Source organism: Pithys albifrons, chromosome 3, assembly GCF_047495875.1.
Source record: "Pithys albifrons albifrons isolate INPA30051 chromosome 3, PitAlb_v1, whole genome shotgun sequence".
Classification (NCBI taxonomy): Eukaryota; Metazoa; Chordata; class Aves; order Passeriformes; family Thamnophilidae; genus Pithys; species Pithys albifrons.
In genome coordinates this window covers 87,149,413-87,165,279 of record NC_092460.1, presented here as the reverse complement: position 1 = coordinate 87,165,279, position 15,867 = coordinate 87,149,413, and the positions used below count along the sequence as shown (strand labels likewise).

Genomic DNA, 15,867 nt, shown 5'->3' with positions numbered 1-15,867 from the left:
CACTCTGCGGTTATTTTTCATTTTTTGAGATGAAGGTTTGTATCCTACAGATGAAAAAACAGGAAAAGGTCTTAGCCTTTAAAGTACACAGATGTAAGTTGTCTGTAAACCATTGGAGTATGTCCTTGAGAGGCAAAAAAAGTGCAGAAATCTTACATTGCCTGCTGCTGCCTTCTGAGCCTTACCTGAAAAGATTCACTTTCCTGGCTGCTTCTGCATTTGTTTTTTAGCTTGTCAATGCACAGAATGATCTTTAAAATTGCAAAAATGTGTCTTCTCATGTAAACATTTAGCAGTTGTGGACTTGGCTTGTCCTTTAACATTCCCATGCTGTCACTTTAACCTTGTATGATGCCTAGTTCCAGAGAAGCTTTCTCTGACATTTTTGATAAATATTTTCTGCCACTAAATGCCAACATATCAACCTAATAAGTGAGTCATACTTTAATTTAGAAAAAAACCCTCTTCCGAATATGTATTTTAAAAAAATAAATCAGTCTTTACAAAAAAAAATTATACCTTTAAACTACTTGCTCAGTTTTATGAAGAATCTCTCCAGAAAAAATTATCAGATTGTACTCTTGTTTATTTATTGAATACACTCATATTGGATTCTCCATCTTGTAATTACCATTCACTGCTGTCAGTGTCACTGAATTTTACATTTACAAATCTTAAAGTAGTCTTCTGGGTATACATAATAAACCCATTTTTGTCATGGCTTCTTAGCTGGAGAATACCTAATTTTTACAGCTATGATTTCAACCTGTCAGCCCTTTATTAGCTGATTTAACCAAATTGTCTTCTGCCAGCTGTTTTTTGAATATAGTCTTAGATTTGGATATAAATGGATACAGATGGGATCTCTGTGCACTCAGTTTGTACAGTGATATATTTAGTTATTTGCTGATTGGATTTAATTTATATGGTACTGATTTTTTAAAAAAATATATAAAATATTTATAAATTCTTTCCCAGAAAAACAATGCAAAAAGATCTTTTTTTGTCTTGCCAAAACCACAATATTTATGATATTTTTGTTCCTTTCTTTTTGTCTTCTGTTTTGTGTCTTTTGAAAATTGGAGCAGTTTAGAAGTATTTTAATAAAAAAATAAAAGAAAAAGGCCACATCCATTCTTTTGTTTTCCCTTAGCTGAACAGATAATTTTGTACCTGAAAGTGTCCAATGTTGAAAATAAACACAAAATACCATATTTTGAAACTTTGACCTGTTGTCTAGTGATTGAAGTAGTTAAAATTATCACAGGCAGAAATGCTTGAGGGACAGTGACATTCAGCTAAGATGCTTATGCTCAAAACTAATTAAGATTTTGCATTTTGATCAGGTTTTAATTTGAATTCTGCCCATTAAAATTCTGTACATATGACTGCTAGGTATTTGTTAAGTGAACAGTTGATTATGTTTCATAGTTGTGTGAGTTTATGCACTATTAATATAATACTTGAATTATTTACGATTATGAAATCATACAGATTGATTATGACTGGCTAATCTTAATTTATTCTGAGGTAAACCAAGTGTGTCCATTCAGGATTGGAATTAGTACTGGAATTGGGCACTCTGTAGAGCACAGAGACATTGGATGTTTCCTGACACTTTTATTACCTCCTGATACTTTGGAAGAGTAGGAAAAAGCCTGGAAAGAAAAGTACGACAATCTCTGTGTGGTGTGATTAAGGTAATTGTGTCTCCTATAACAAAAAATTAGGAATATGCTTATTTCTGCTCCCAGTGTGTAAGTGCAGTGTCTGGGCTTGGTGCCCATGTGTGTCTGATGGGCTTGGGTGGTTGGGCTCCAGCACTGGGTATGAACATTACTGTGTGTTCTCCTGGTTTGAGTCCATCTCTCAAGGTAAGGAGTGCACAAAAGATGGTGAGAGAAGCCTGTTAGACAGTGCTGTGACAGTAGCAGAGATTTCTCTCTCTCTCCTCCTTATGAGGGGAAATGATGAAAAATGAAGCTTTAAACACTTCAGAGCAGGAAATAGTAGCCAGTGGCCTGAAGGTGGCCAGCAGGACTGGGAAGGCACCAGAATAGGTGTCTACTCTTCAGAATCCACACTAATATGTGGTTATAACAGTATTGAAATATCCAGATCAACAAACAGTTGAGAACCACTTTGATGTGATTAATTTTGGAGAACTATTTGTCATGGGGAAAAACTGCTCCTGTTTTCAGTCAATTGCTCAGTTTTATTCAGATTGATTAACAGCTCCAGCAATCTGTTTATTGGGCAAATTCAGTTGCAGTGGCAAAGCAGTGATTTCTCAGCTTGAGAAAATGCAAGTGTTCAAATTCAAACCCTCTAAAGATTTTTAGCTAAAAAATAATATAAAAAATTATGTTCATCTGTGGCCAGATGTGGTTCATCTGTGGCTGGAATAGACATAAACCAGAACAGCATAATAAGTCTCATGCAGATGTATGTTCTGATATGACTGACATGCATCTGTTTATTCTTTTCTGGTTTTCTGTATAGGATTTTTTTTCAATTGCCATCATCTGGTGTAAGAAGCTTCATCTGCATATTTTTAGCAACATCTGGTTTAATGAATGAATTCTTTCTCCATGTAAACTACAGAGTCAAAGGGATAAGTGCAAACTTATTCATGGAGATAGATTCTGAGGCACAGAAGCCAGTCTAGGGAACTGTGACAAAGCTTAGGAATTATTGATTCAGATATTAGTCAGGTTTAAATTAATCTGTTCACCCTCAGGTCAAGACTTGCAGTTCACTTGATACTTTAGATAGCATCTTGCCATGTGTATATATAAATAATTAAGCACTTAAAAGGAGCAGGAATTTTTCTTTAAGTCAGTATATGCTGATTTATGGTGAAACTATACCTTATGGTTTAACTGGTTTCAATGGGTTGTGCTAATGTAACTATTTTGGATGTATATGGGTGGATTAGAGAGGCCACTTGATGGACAGGGTAGAGGCGGTTTCCAAAGTTCTCCTTAGTTACATGTCTGACTACCACTAAGTTATTCTAAAGTTCATCTGGTACTGTGCTGAATTCTGTCCTCTAAGTAATTTGAAGATAGTTAGAGGTTTGTTCAGACAACTAAATGTCTTTAGCAGAAGAAGGGCCTTGAAATTATGAAAACTAACCTAAATATTGAGGTCTAGATTCTTCCACAGGATGAGTAATTGCTTGTGGATAAATAATCTTAGTTGTTCTCAAGCAACTCCCACAAAAACCTTCCTCAGTCCAAACAGCAGCTACTCTAAATTATGTCTCTTTGATCCTTTTTCCTTTCTGTGACAGACTTCAGATGAAAACATGAGTCAATAAACTTGGCATAAATTTATATTTTTCAGTGGATTAACAGAAAAGTCAGCACTCTACACAGGAGCTTTTAAAAATCTCTTTAAAGGAGACCTTTTCTAAATCAAATATATTTGGGTCACACTGCAGACTAAGTTGGCAAATTGTAGATTACCATCATCTTGATAACCCAGCCACAAAAGTCTGGCAGAAGAATGGTCCTTAAGTGGTTTTACTCTTATTAGAACTAAAAAATGAGGGATTAGTGAAACTGTGAATTAGCTCTAAATCTTTCAGGGCCATCAGCACCTGAAGTCAAAGTTTATTTCAGAGCAGAATGTGTAATTTTGAAATATGCTTGTTCTAACAAGCATTTTATGGAGATGAATGATCACATTAGTGCTTTTCTTCAGAAGTAATTTCCTTAACCTGATTTGATTTGAATTTTGACCTTTTAAGACTTTTGGTCTAAATCCATTTAAGATGATTCTGAAGGGCTTAAAAGACAACAAGAAGTTGTCTTTCATATTAAAAATATGCCAGCTGTTCAGAATGAAACATTTAATTCTCACAAAAGGCATATCTTTAGGGCTACACAGTCCTTACTCTGCAGCAAAGGCAAAATTAATGGAAATTTGAGAACAGAATCAAATTGGTCTCCATCTCGTGGCTGTGCTGTGTCATGCATAGCCATTTCCCACACTGTGGTTTGCAGAGTTGCACTTCAAAATTATTGTACAGCCAAATTGGCTTGAGTATTAGGAAAATTTGTATTGATTATCAAGGGAATTAGTATTACCCAGCATACTGGTACATGCAAACCCTTTGCTTTGGTACCTGACTGCACCATTTTACTTGCAAGCTGTTCACAGGGAATGGGGTGGGTGGTTGCACTCAAAGCATTGCACTCAACAGTTTAATGACCAAGTGAACACCAATGACAAATAAACTCCCTTAGGGGGCAGCGCTGGAAGTGGTCCTGTTTAACAATTTTGTTGGCAGCATGGACAGTGGGATTGAGTGCACCCTCAGCCAGTTTGCTGGCAGCACCAAACTGGGCAGTGCTGTTGACATGCTGGAGGGAAGGGATGGCATCTAGAGGGACGTGGACAGGTTTGAGGTGTGGGGCCATGGGATCAACAAAGCCAAATACAAGGTCCTGCTTGTGCGTGGGGCAATCCCAAGCACAAATACAGGTTGGGCAGAGAAAGGATCAAGAGCAGTCCTGAGGAGCCTGTTGGTTTACTACTGAAGGATGAGCAAAGCACAGTTCATTATTGCAAGGTTTCTATTAAATTGAGTCTCCAGTGGTTTTTCCTGTTTCATTGCACTGAATCTGCTTTCTGGCAAAAAAATTTCCTCTCGGTTACAGGCAGACAGCGGAGAATAGATGAGTGGCTTCAGCATTAGGAGGCTTTGGAGACATCTGGTTATCCCTTGTATCATTTGTGTTCCACTCTGTCAAAAGTAGGACACACCTGGGGAAAGATGGCAGGAGAAGGAAACATGCTGACCTGCCTGTGGTTGTGTGTGTATGAATCAGTAGGTTGGTTTGTGCTCATGGAGATGGAGGCAAGATAATAAACCAAGTATGTCTTTGTTTACAGGAGTGTTTGAGAGAATGCACGAGCCCTCTCTGAGCAGCTGCCAATCTGGCTGAGCAGAATGGAGAAACCCATCTCAGCATCAAAATGTTTTAAAATGCTCATCAGCTTGTATTCATTACAAACACCTGCAAATGAAATTAAAGTAACAGTAAATGAACCAAAAGTGATGATGTTAAAACTGTGAAACTGAACACTCCTTTGATCTTGCAGTGGGGCAGACACAGAGTGAGCAGCTATGCAGGGCTGAGCAGGAGGTCACGATGAGATCACTGGGTGTTCAGTAATCAGTCTTTTAAACACCATTTCCTTAACACATAAGGAATTTACAGTTTAAACACGGATTGTTCTCCAACACAGTTCAGTCTTCTGTATGCCTTGTACCTGGGACACAGCTCAAACCTGATTAAACCTAAATGCAGTGAGGGGTACCTAGAGGGGTAGGGAAGCATCAGGGTGGACACTAACAGGGAATGAACCATGGCTCACACGCGTAACATAGAAAGATGCTGTGCTGAACCATGAAAGAGCGAAGTGATGGAAGAAAGAACCTGGGCGATGCTTAGAAGCAAGATGAAGTAAGAAGATGGAAAATCTTTGTCATGGAAGCTGCTGGTGTCTTAAGCTGATAAGTGATGCAGTGGCCAGGTAACATCTGAGGCCATGAGTTAGCTGAGTCCAGGCATGAAGGCATATCTCTGAGAGGGATGTTCAGTTAACCTGTTTTCTGTGTTTTTCACCTCAAGACTGAAAGTGGATCTATGCCCTGGATGAGATGGCCTTTCCGGCGGGGTTTCAGACATGCCTTTTTCCAGTGTTCGTTGGGTTAACCTCTCTCTTTTAAGTGTACTCACACTTTGGTTTTCCAGCTGCCCTGAAATCTGATCTGGGACTTTACAGGGATATCCTGCTTTAAATGGTGTCCTTTTGATACATCAGTGATGACATAAGGAATATTTCTGCCCCAGGAGTGGTGGTGGGTTGGCCATCAGTACTTAGCACATTCCTGTTCAACCTGGCCTGGATGGTTATTTCCTAACAGAAAAGTTAGAGGAGAAGTATTTTGGTGGAATTTGCTTTTAAAGTCAACTGCAATGGTCATAGATCCTCTGAAGCGTTTCAGGGTATCTATTGCTCTACCATCTCAGATCTTGTTCCCCTACTATCACCCACTGAAGGCATCTTCATTCTGTTCATTCTGGTTCCCCTACAATCAGGAGGGTCATATCCTTCACATACGCACTCAGCTGATCTGGAAATCATAACCCAGGTGGATGTTCAGCTCTCTGTGATTTGTGATTTCTTCTTTTCAAGTAAATAACATTGTTTGCATATGAAAGAGTAGTGTCTGCTTAAGTCTTCTTTCCCAAAAGTACATGGTTTTTCATCTGTAGCAATTGATTTGGTGGCAGCTGAAAAGTTTCTGTAGTTGCATTTAAGACTTGTCTCTTTAAACAAGTGCTAATTTAAAAAAAAATAAAGTCATCAGTATTCCTTTAAAATTTATTCTTTTATTGGGAGTCATATTGGAAATATCCTGATTTTATATCTATTTCTCAAAATGCATAATTTCCACATAGTCCTTGGATTAGAGACACATTTTTTTCAGCAGCTAATTAGAAACTATTTCACTGTATAGGAAAGAAAATACATGGCTCTTTTCCTTATAACCTCAGTTGATCTTGGGACACTGTAGATGTTACTGATTGCACCTAAGTGTGCAGCATATAGTTAGTTCATCAATGACACAAGGACTAACTTCTGTCTGACCTTAAATCCTTGGATGGAGCGTCTTTAGCTCGAAGTCCTGTTGCTGCAGCTCCTTTTGCAGTGTGTGATATTCCTGTGAATGGTCTTGTTGGTTTTGGTATCACTGCTTGGGTAGTGAAGACTGGGTGTTGTATGTAAACCTGTAAATAGAAGGCAAGTGTTTAGCCTCAGGAATGTTTTGCTGATTACTCTTCCTAAAACCAGGATTAAACCCGCCCACATTTCTGAATGTAGAACTTTCCTCGAAGATCTTGATAAATTAATAAAAAAAGAAGTTTTTTAATCTTAATTGTACATTTGTCAGCTTTTATTAAGACATTACCTGCCATGTTTATATTGAGATGTCACCTATTTCCTTGCAAATTCTTTAATACAAAGTTTGTTTGTTATTTTTCAGATGTTCAAATGAAACAGTATTCAAAAAGGAAGACTTGTTTTGGGCATACAATTTCTGCCCCACTCCATACTCTTGGACGGCACTTCTGGGCCTTATTTTGTACTTGGTTTTCTTTGCACCTGGTAAGGAAACATTTGTTTTCACATATAAGTTATAAAATTGGAAAATGTCAAATAGTGAGGCTACATGTTAAATTTACTTTTGAGTCCAGCCATTAAAGTGAGATTGATCTTTTATCCTTAATTCTTAGGGATGGGTCCTATGCCCTGGACTGTCAATTCTGAAATTTATCCCCTTTGGGCAAGAAGCACAGGAAATGCATGTTCTTCTGGAGTCAACTGGGTTTTCAATGTGCTTGTGTCACTGACATTCCTGCACACAGCTGAGTATCTGACGTACTATGGTAAGTAACAGTAAGTGTCCATGTGTGCACTATTGCCATTGGCACAGAGATTTTCGGTGGGTTCTGGGTCCCTCAGCTGGTTTTGCCATGAAATGTCTACTGTGAATGCAGTGTTCTCAACCCACTGTGGTTCAGTAAGACCTGATCTGATACATCCTGCCTGGATTATAGAGTTTGGTCCAGATTTCATAAAAAACATGTCTTTCTGTCCTTAACTGAGAACCTAGAGAGCTGGTTAAAACAGAGAAGCTGGAAAAACCCCCACTTTTGACTTAGTGAAATGTGCTGATTCCACTGAAGGCAACAGCATCTGCAGTTTTCCAGTTTGTGATGGCATCCAATGCCAATATCAGATGGTCCTTGCAGAAATACAGCTGTTGATTGAGTCCTGTCTGCAGGAGCCTGTGGAGCATTTGTCAGGTTACTGCTCAGTCACTCCAATGGGAGTCATTTAAATTACATTAAGCTGCCAGGGAGTTGATGTGACCTTCACATCATTGCTAGTGCAGAGCCGTTCAGCTCTACTTGTTATTGTTTTTAGCCATCAGTCCAGCAACACATGGCAGGTAAATGTTTGCTGGTCCTTTGGTACCTTCTCTGCCCCTCTAGGTATGGCGGATTGTGGGCGAGGGTGAGCTCTTTCTCAGTGCTAATTGTCTCTACAGAGGACTTTTAAATAATAATTAGGTGTAAGAGTCACAAGCATTATTTTAATCCTGACTCATTCTTTTGCTAGAGTTTCCCATTTTAAGGAGTTGTCCTAATATGTCCTTCACTGTCAAGATAAACTAAGAAAGCTTTTGCCTTCCACATCTAATTTTTTTGTTTGGACATGTCATCATTTAATTGTTTATTTTAACATCAGAGTGACTCCCCCAGAAAGTATGTGTATTATTATCTTTCACGTGAATTGAAGTTGCCTTTGTTAATTTACTTTGCTGCAGAATGGTGCAATAAATGCCCTGCTCCTACACCCACAGCTCATTGCTATAACTGTGCCCGTCCAACCTCTGCTCCAACCTTGCTCAGGCACAGAGAAGGGATGGGAACCTCTGTAAACTGACTGTGCCAATTGTTTTACATTGCAGGAGCCTTCTTCCTCTACGCAGGGTTTGCTGCTTTGGGACTAATTTTCATCTACGGCTGCCTTCCTGAGACTAAAGGGAAAAAACTAGAGGAAATTGAATCTTTGTTTGAAAACAGGCTATGTACGTGTGGTATGTCAGATTCCGATGAAGGGAGGTACATCGAGTATATTCGGGTGAAGGGAAGTAATTACCATCTTTCTGACAATGATGCTTCTGATGTGGAATAATTTTCAGCTGCTGATGTATTTAATCATTTAAAAGCCTTCTGGGGGAAAAGCAGCTCTCTGATGACCTCACTGCCCTGCTTCTGGTCTGGTTCTCCTTTCTACTGTGCAGTTAAAAATACCTTCATGTTCAAAAATGCTCCATTTGGGAGGAAATTCAGTATGCTAGTGTTTTCTTGATAACTCAAAGCAATGACTTCCAAAAGAAATTGAATTCCCCAATTACGTGACTATACCAAGGGTGCACAACACTGTGCCATCCCCTGGTATTGTGTAGGGACCAGATGAAGATAGAAGGCTATCCTAGATGGTCAGGGGCTGTCCTTATCTTCAGTGCTGACAAAAGATAAAATAATTGAGTAGCTAATCAGAAAGCAGCTGACAGCTGTCAGATCCCCATCCCAACTGCAGCCTAGGAAGTGGCTCTGCTGTGCAGTACAATGAAGGATGAACGCATAAGTTGCTGTAACAGTAACCATTTCAAAGGGTTAACTGATTGGGAAAATACAAATATCTGTTACATCCATCAGAGGGGACATTTCCCAAATTTACCTTAAGAGAATTTCCATTGTTATTTATTTGAGATAACAAGTAGAGAGCCATGCTCACCTGGGTGGAGGTTCACTGGGTGTCGTGTGTCCGTGCTGCACTGAGCTGTGGACCCACTGCTGCTCTGCAGTGTACACTCCAGTGGGAAATTTGGTTTGTGAGAGAAATTGCTCAAAGTAACTCCTGACAGCAGGAAAACAGAGCTCAGTATGTGTCCACATGTGTGAATGGACTGGTTCGTATTGCTGGGTACAACGCAGAGCCTTCAGTTAGAAAAAAGTTATATTTGTTTTCATTTTTTCATTTGAACATATTGGTTTATGCCTAACACAAAATATTGTTAGCTGAAGGAAAGAGAAGGAGGGGAGAGGGTCTGTGCTTCTAAATGCACAGTGGTCATCCCTCCTGTGCCTTTTGCTTGTGAGCAAATATTGCCTTCAGTTTATCTCCACATGTGCAGAGTAAATGACTCCCAGTGCATTTTTCCTTCAAATGTCCTTAGTCAACCAGTGTCTTGCTGGATCTAAAGAGAAATATTAGCAATGGGCAGAAGCCTGTATCTCATATTAATTGCCTTACCAAAGCATTGCAAACTTGTCAAGAAAATGTCAGACACAAAAATCAACTTGGCTGCCTTTAGCATGGTAGTGAAACTGTGAATGGTATTTTATTTGCCTGCCATGATTGCTTGCCTTGGCAAATTGAATTTTATGCAGCTACATAAAAATATGTTTTTTTTATCTTGTCCTGTCCTCACTGCTTAAAGTCTTCAAAGATAAGAGTTTGAAAGCATCAACAACTAAAATTCTTATCTTTGAAATGTTTGCTTCATGAAAGAATGTGAAAAAATTCCTCTGCCTGTGGGCTGCCACCCCTTTATTTGGTAAAAATACATTTATTTTTCATTGTGTGAAGATTAAAGAAGTCATTGGGTTCATTAGCTTTTATAGATTTGGTCTGTGGGCTTTTCTTGGTTTCAAAAATAGTTTAATGTAGGATTACTATCAAAACCAAGCCTGGACTTTTGTTACTAAATTATTTTCATTGGATAACATCAGGTTTTGTTGTTGTAAAGAAGTCTGACATTATGTTATCGAATCTTCTGTGCGGGGAGTTCTTACAATCCAATTATTGACCTTCAGAGACTGGGTGAAATTTGTTTTATTTTCTTTTTTACTTCATTAATCAAACAAGTATATTTTGAAAGAAAACATTTTAAAACATCCTTCTGTGATGTGACTGGGACTAAAAGAGGAAAACAGTGGACAAAGGGAATTTGAAACAAATCATTGCAAAGAGTGGCTCGACCTTGAACGTCTCCTGTGTGGTGAGAGGGCTGACTCTCACACCTCCCATCCTGCCTCCCTTTTAAACGCACAATATTTTTATGCTTGAAATCACCAGCTGATGAAAATGCTCAGGTCCTCAGACCGACTGCAAATGCCCCCACTGCGGGATGTCTCCGTTAGGCTGTCACCTCTTCGAAACCTTTACTCAAGGTGCAGTACCTGAAAGGAGAAAAAGGGATCCTTGGCACAGATAGGAACAAAATCATTTTAAAGACAAATTAATTTCTTTCTGAAACCAAAAATACATGTTTGAAGGCCTTTATTTGGCGTAATTTTGTCATGTAGAACAGTGCGTGAATAGGTGTGTAACAGCCAACCTGTGCTTACATGGTTGATAGGTTTAAGTGGGTATTTACTGGCTTTTGAGGAGAGGGACTCACAGTTCTGATCCCCCCAAAAGCACGAGCTCACGTTCACTTTGCCTGACTTGTTTTGCCGGCACGAGTGCGTCATGGGAGCGACATCCCGCACTGGCCCTCGCGGTTCTGCCCACAGGGAGAGGAACCCTGTGCTTCTGGAGCATAGCTGAAGCACAGTCAGTGGAAAGATCGCTGTCACAAGATCAGCCTCTTCTGTTTTGCAGGCAGTGCTGGGGCTTTTTAGCAGCAGAAGATGGTCTCTCTCTGCCAGCCTTGTGTCCTGGACGTTCTCCAGAGTGGTGCTCAGTTGCATGGCGGCACTGGGCTCATTTTCTCACACGAGTTCTGTCTTACTGAAAAGAGTTTTCTGAAGGTTTGTATCCCATGCCCTTTTTCTCGAGGCATATCAATTGAAACATGCAAAGTATATTGGCTTCTGCATTTTTCCCTTCCCCTCTTGTGCCCACAGAAAGCTGGGTTTAAGTCTTCCTTTTAGGGTTGCTTTATACCAAGACAACATTCCATACTCTAGAAACACTGAAGCTATACCAAGCATCACGTGTAGTAAAAATGAGATCAGACACTTCAGATTTATCTTACGCAGTTAGGGTTTTATTCTTAGAATCTGTGAACATTTACAGTTTATGAAGAAAATTAGATGAATGTTTCTATTTTGCAGATTTTTTTATATTTTTGCATATTTTAAGTTTTAAGAGATTTTTGCTAAAGTTACATTATATAAAAGAATAAAAATAGAGTGTAACTGAATAATTTCTTATTGCAAAATTTTAATTTATGAAGTAGCATAAATAGTATGTCTAAGCACAATGTTCTTTTATTGAAAGCTTTCTGCAGAACATGTGAAATTGTTTCTTCACAAAGACTGCACACTTAATTCAGGTATTCAGGTGCATCAGGAGGGATAGAGTGATACTGCTGGTAGAGTTGAGTATATTGGTTATACACAGCAATTTGAGATATTTTAATTCTGATTAATCTACCAACTCTACATGTTGTGAGCTAACATCAAGTACAAAAGAAACAAGTCCTGGTGCCTTTTTAGTATTTTTAATTTTACTTCATGTTAATTCACATATAGTCGTTAGTTCACCACACTGAAATTAAAAAGTGTGGAGGGGGTGAGGTAATTTGCCACTTATTTCTTCCTCTTGTAACTTTTTTCATCAAAATAATGTTTTAATGAGAGAACCAAACCTGTTTGGAAAACAGATGTAGAATCAAAGCAAGGCCCAGGGCTTGTTGTAGGGCTGACGTTGCACTGCTGTGCAGGCACCTTGGTAGGTTGCTCTCATAGGCATTTCTACCTTATCTGTGGCAACGACAACCCTGGCGGAACCATCCTGGAAACCCTGGGGCAAGAAATGGTGCATCACAAGGACCATTGTTCCAATGCCACCTTATATTGGCATGGGTTGATAAATGCAGCATTTCACTCATGTAGGAGTTAGGGTTGGGAGGGGAAAAGAAAGAAATGATGCATGAAAAGCCACATGTGGTCATGTTTCAGTAGATGGGTGTGATGTAGCCAATAGGAGCAGTCTGTGATTTGTCATGATTTATCCACGTGGGATAAGGATGGTGGAGCTGAGGGACTGTGCTTTGTCCTGTGGGTAGGAATAGTGGGGCTGTCAGGCTAAGGGGGAAGGAGCGCACAAGTGCTCCTCTCCTGTGCCTGCCTGGCAGTGAGGGCATGGCAACAGAGTTGGCAAAGATAGTACTTTTTTCCTTGGTGAAATATCTTTAGCCTTTTTACTCAATCTGAGCCCTGGAGGGAAGTTTTGAACTTCAGGGGCTGCTACAGTCACTAAGCAGGGTCTTCCCTCAGGACATGGGGTACTGGGTGCAGTCCCACAGACATTCAGTGGGCTAGAAAAAGATAGACCCTGTACTTCCCAGCTTTATACCCAGCTTTCTACTTCTCAATGTCAGTGCTCTTCTAACATGGTCTTCTTGAAATTTTACTTGTGCTTGCATAAGAGGCTTTGTTAGCTGAACATCACTACTGCAAAAGAGGCAGAGTCTTCACAGTGTAGAGAAATCTTGGGGTAGAAATCCAGGCAGAAGAGACAGTTCTGAAAAGCACTTTAAAGAGTAAGATACGTGTACACTTTTTTCTGAGAGAGTCAAGCTAACCAAACCCATTCCTCTGTATAGGGAAGAAAACCAAGCCCTGTGTACCAGGCCAGAAGCAGATAATGCCACAGTATGTGCTTTATGGCAAAATGTGTTTTTATTGCGGGTAACATTTACAGCTTACATGTAGCTGCTGCCTATAAAGTGACTCAATTGTTCTTTGAATTTTAACAAGTCATATTTTTGTGCAAAAATCTTAGTGGTTTTCTATTGATCTTCATCTCCTTGTGTACAGCACAGTTAAGCATAATCCACAAGTGGTCTAGATTGTGGCAGTGTTACAAATGTCAGCACAGTAAAATTCTAGGTGAACATTGTTGAAGAAATATTGTTGTTTGTGATACTGGAGGTTAAAACTCCTCAAAGGCAACTATATATAGATTTTAAAAGTCTGGAAAAAATGGCAGTTCTTATCTATTTTGTGTATGTTTTCATATAGAGAAGGAGTTTTTTATGTGCCAATAACCATCACTGTAGTGTTTTGTAAATGGGTGTTAATAGTGTTGCAGAGTTCTGTATGTGAGAATATACTTTAGCCACAATGACCTGTTAGTGTGAACCAGCGGCATGTTTTTAATATTACTCACACCTCTCATCAGAGGTGCTCACTCGTTGGCTTTAGCGGAGCTCACTCATGCCAGGGGAGGTTTGATGAACGTCAGGCCTCAAGAATACAGAATTCATCTAAATCCCCACTTTTTCACATTGTCCCTACACAGTATGTTACATGCGAATGATCTGGCACATGTAATTTTAAAGCTTTGACTCTGGTTCAGTTACACTACTTATTTTTGTTGAGAAACATTTTGTTGAAATTTGATTTGGCCTTTCGTCGCATTTATATGAATAAGGGGCCCACTGATGAAGTATGGAGATTGTCCACCTGTTTATGAAGGAACCAACTGTTTCTGAAGGGTTTGAATAAAGGCAAATTTTTCTTGCTGCCTTAAACATTACACAGACTTTGGAAAGGACTGAATGTATGTCCATCATCGTGACTTCTGCAGGAGTAACTTCATGGGCCTCCAGCAGGAGTGAGACGAGGTGGTTTCATGGTGCTGGGATTCTGTGTTGCACAGCAGGCCCTGCCTAGTGCACTCCTGCCATCTGTTTGATTTAAAGTGTTCAAGTAGTCCCAATGAAATTGGTAAGATTATTCACATGCCTGATATTCTCCATGTGCTCAGTGTCCTGCTGGTCCAGGACATCGCTGGGAAGTGGCACGAGTCATGTCTCTGGTTTCCATGGTAAATCTCACTCTTCTACCAAATGGTTAACCGGATCTTTTTGTGACAAATGCCACGTAGAATATTTGAGACATTATTGAAGACCAACTTGATACTAATAATTCCATGTTGAATACTAACATGCATGTGGTGCCATCAGGCACACTGTAATCCCTGGGCATGCATTACAGTATTCAGTACAAAACAGGTTTTGGCAAAACTGATTGCTGGGTTGTCCAAGTAATTTCTTAACCATGCCAAACATGTGCCATTTCCATTTCCAACCAGTCAAGCCTATAATGTATGAAAGTGTTGTACATTTTCTGAAACTTAAGTGATGTAAAATTATTTAATTGACTTCTGATTGCTTTAATGAAGTTTGGTCTTTACATAAAAATAAATATCTTCAAAGAATTGTCAGTGCCAGAAGTGTAAATGAACAAAATAAAAGGTGAGATACTTAATTACAGAATCTTTCTTAATTTTTCCTTTGTTTGGGTTTTTGGGTCACCTTTTAGAGGTGCAGCATTTCATTGCTGAACAAAATGAGCTCAAATAGGCCATGGGCTTGCCTGAAAAAAGTGAAGGGTGAGAATAACTTTGAACATGATCTTATTATGATGTGTTTCAAAACAGAGTGGTTCTGTGATGATGGGGACACCAGGTAAGGGTTTCTTCCTTTCTGGAGGATTTGTTTGAAGAGCTGCCAACTGTCACAATGTCCCTCTAAAGCTTTTCAATGTTCCCTGCCCCAAAAGACCAGTTTCCTGACTGCACTTTATACCATCAGCCTTCATTATTGACTGTGAAAAGAGCAGGATTTGCTGTTTTCTAATGGGGAAATGTCCTAACTCTGTGTGTTTTATTAAGAAAACTGCTTGAATCAGTTTATTGATTAACAAAGAGCAGCATGACCATGGCCATGCTGTACTGGGGGCTGCCCTGGCTGTGCTACCCAGTGTGATGGAGGAGTAGCACCCACTAGACCAGGTGGAAATTGGTTCTGTTACCTCCACCTACCACAGATACCACAACTGAATCCTTGGGAGATCCAGAGTTGGCTCTGACAGAGCTGTAGCCTTTTGGTCCAGGATGCAGAGAGATCACAACCAAGGGGAGGTGCTGGCAGCAGGGGACTGCTCAGCAATCCAGTATCTGTGGCAGAGCTTGTCTCCAGGAGGTGAGCAAGGAAGCTCATAATTGTGCACTGACAGCTTCTGTTTTTAGGTTTCTGGCTGATAGTGCTTATAAAGGTGATGATGTTACTTGTCACCAAAACCACATGGCAGCTTTGTGGGATAATGAAAATGTGGTGGCTCTGCTGTCAAACACTCTATTTTTTTGCCTTCTCCCATTTCCCTGTGCTGTAGTTACTATCAAACAACTACTGATGGATTGATTTTTGCCAGATGCATTCTGCCAGCTGTAACGCTGAACTGCAGGCAGTAA

General features: G+C 39.7%; 1 protein-coding gene across 1 annotated transcript in view; it reads left to right on the top strand.

Annotated features, from left to right (window-relative positions):
- Nucleotides 1-14,882, top strand: part of SLC2A13 (solute carrier family 2 member 13) — a 165,166-nt gene extending 150,284 nt beyond the window's left edge. The window contains exons 8-10 of the mRNA XM_071552607.1: nucleotides 7,067-7,188; nucleotides 7,317-7,469; nucleotides 8,558-14,882. Of these exons, the coding sequence (XP_071408708.1) occupies nucleotides 7,067-7,188; nucleotides 7,317-7,469; nucleotides 8,558-8,784 (502 nt within the window). The 3' untranslated portion in view covers nucleotides 8,785-14,882. The remainder of the gene's footprint in view (nucleotides 1-7,066; nucleotides 7,189-7,316; nucleotides 7,470-8,557) is intronic.
- Nucleotides 14,883-15,867: the final 985 nt, after the last annotated feature.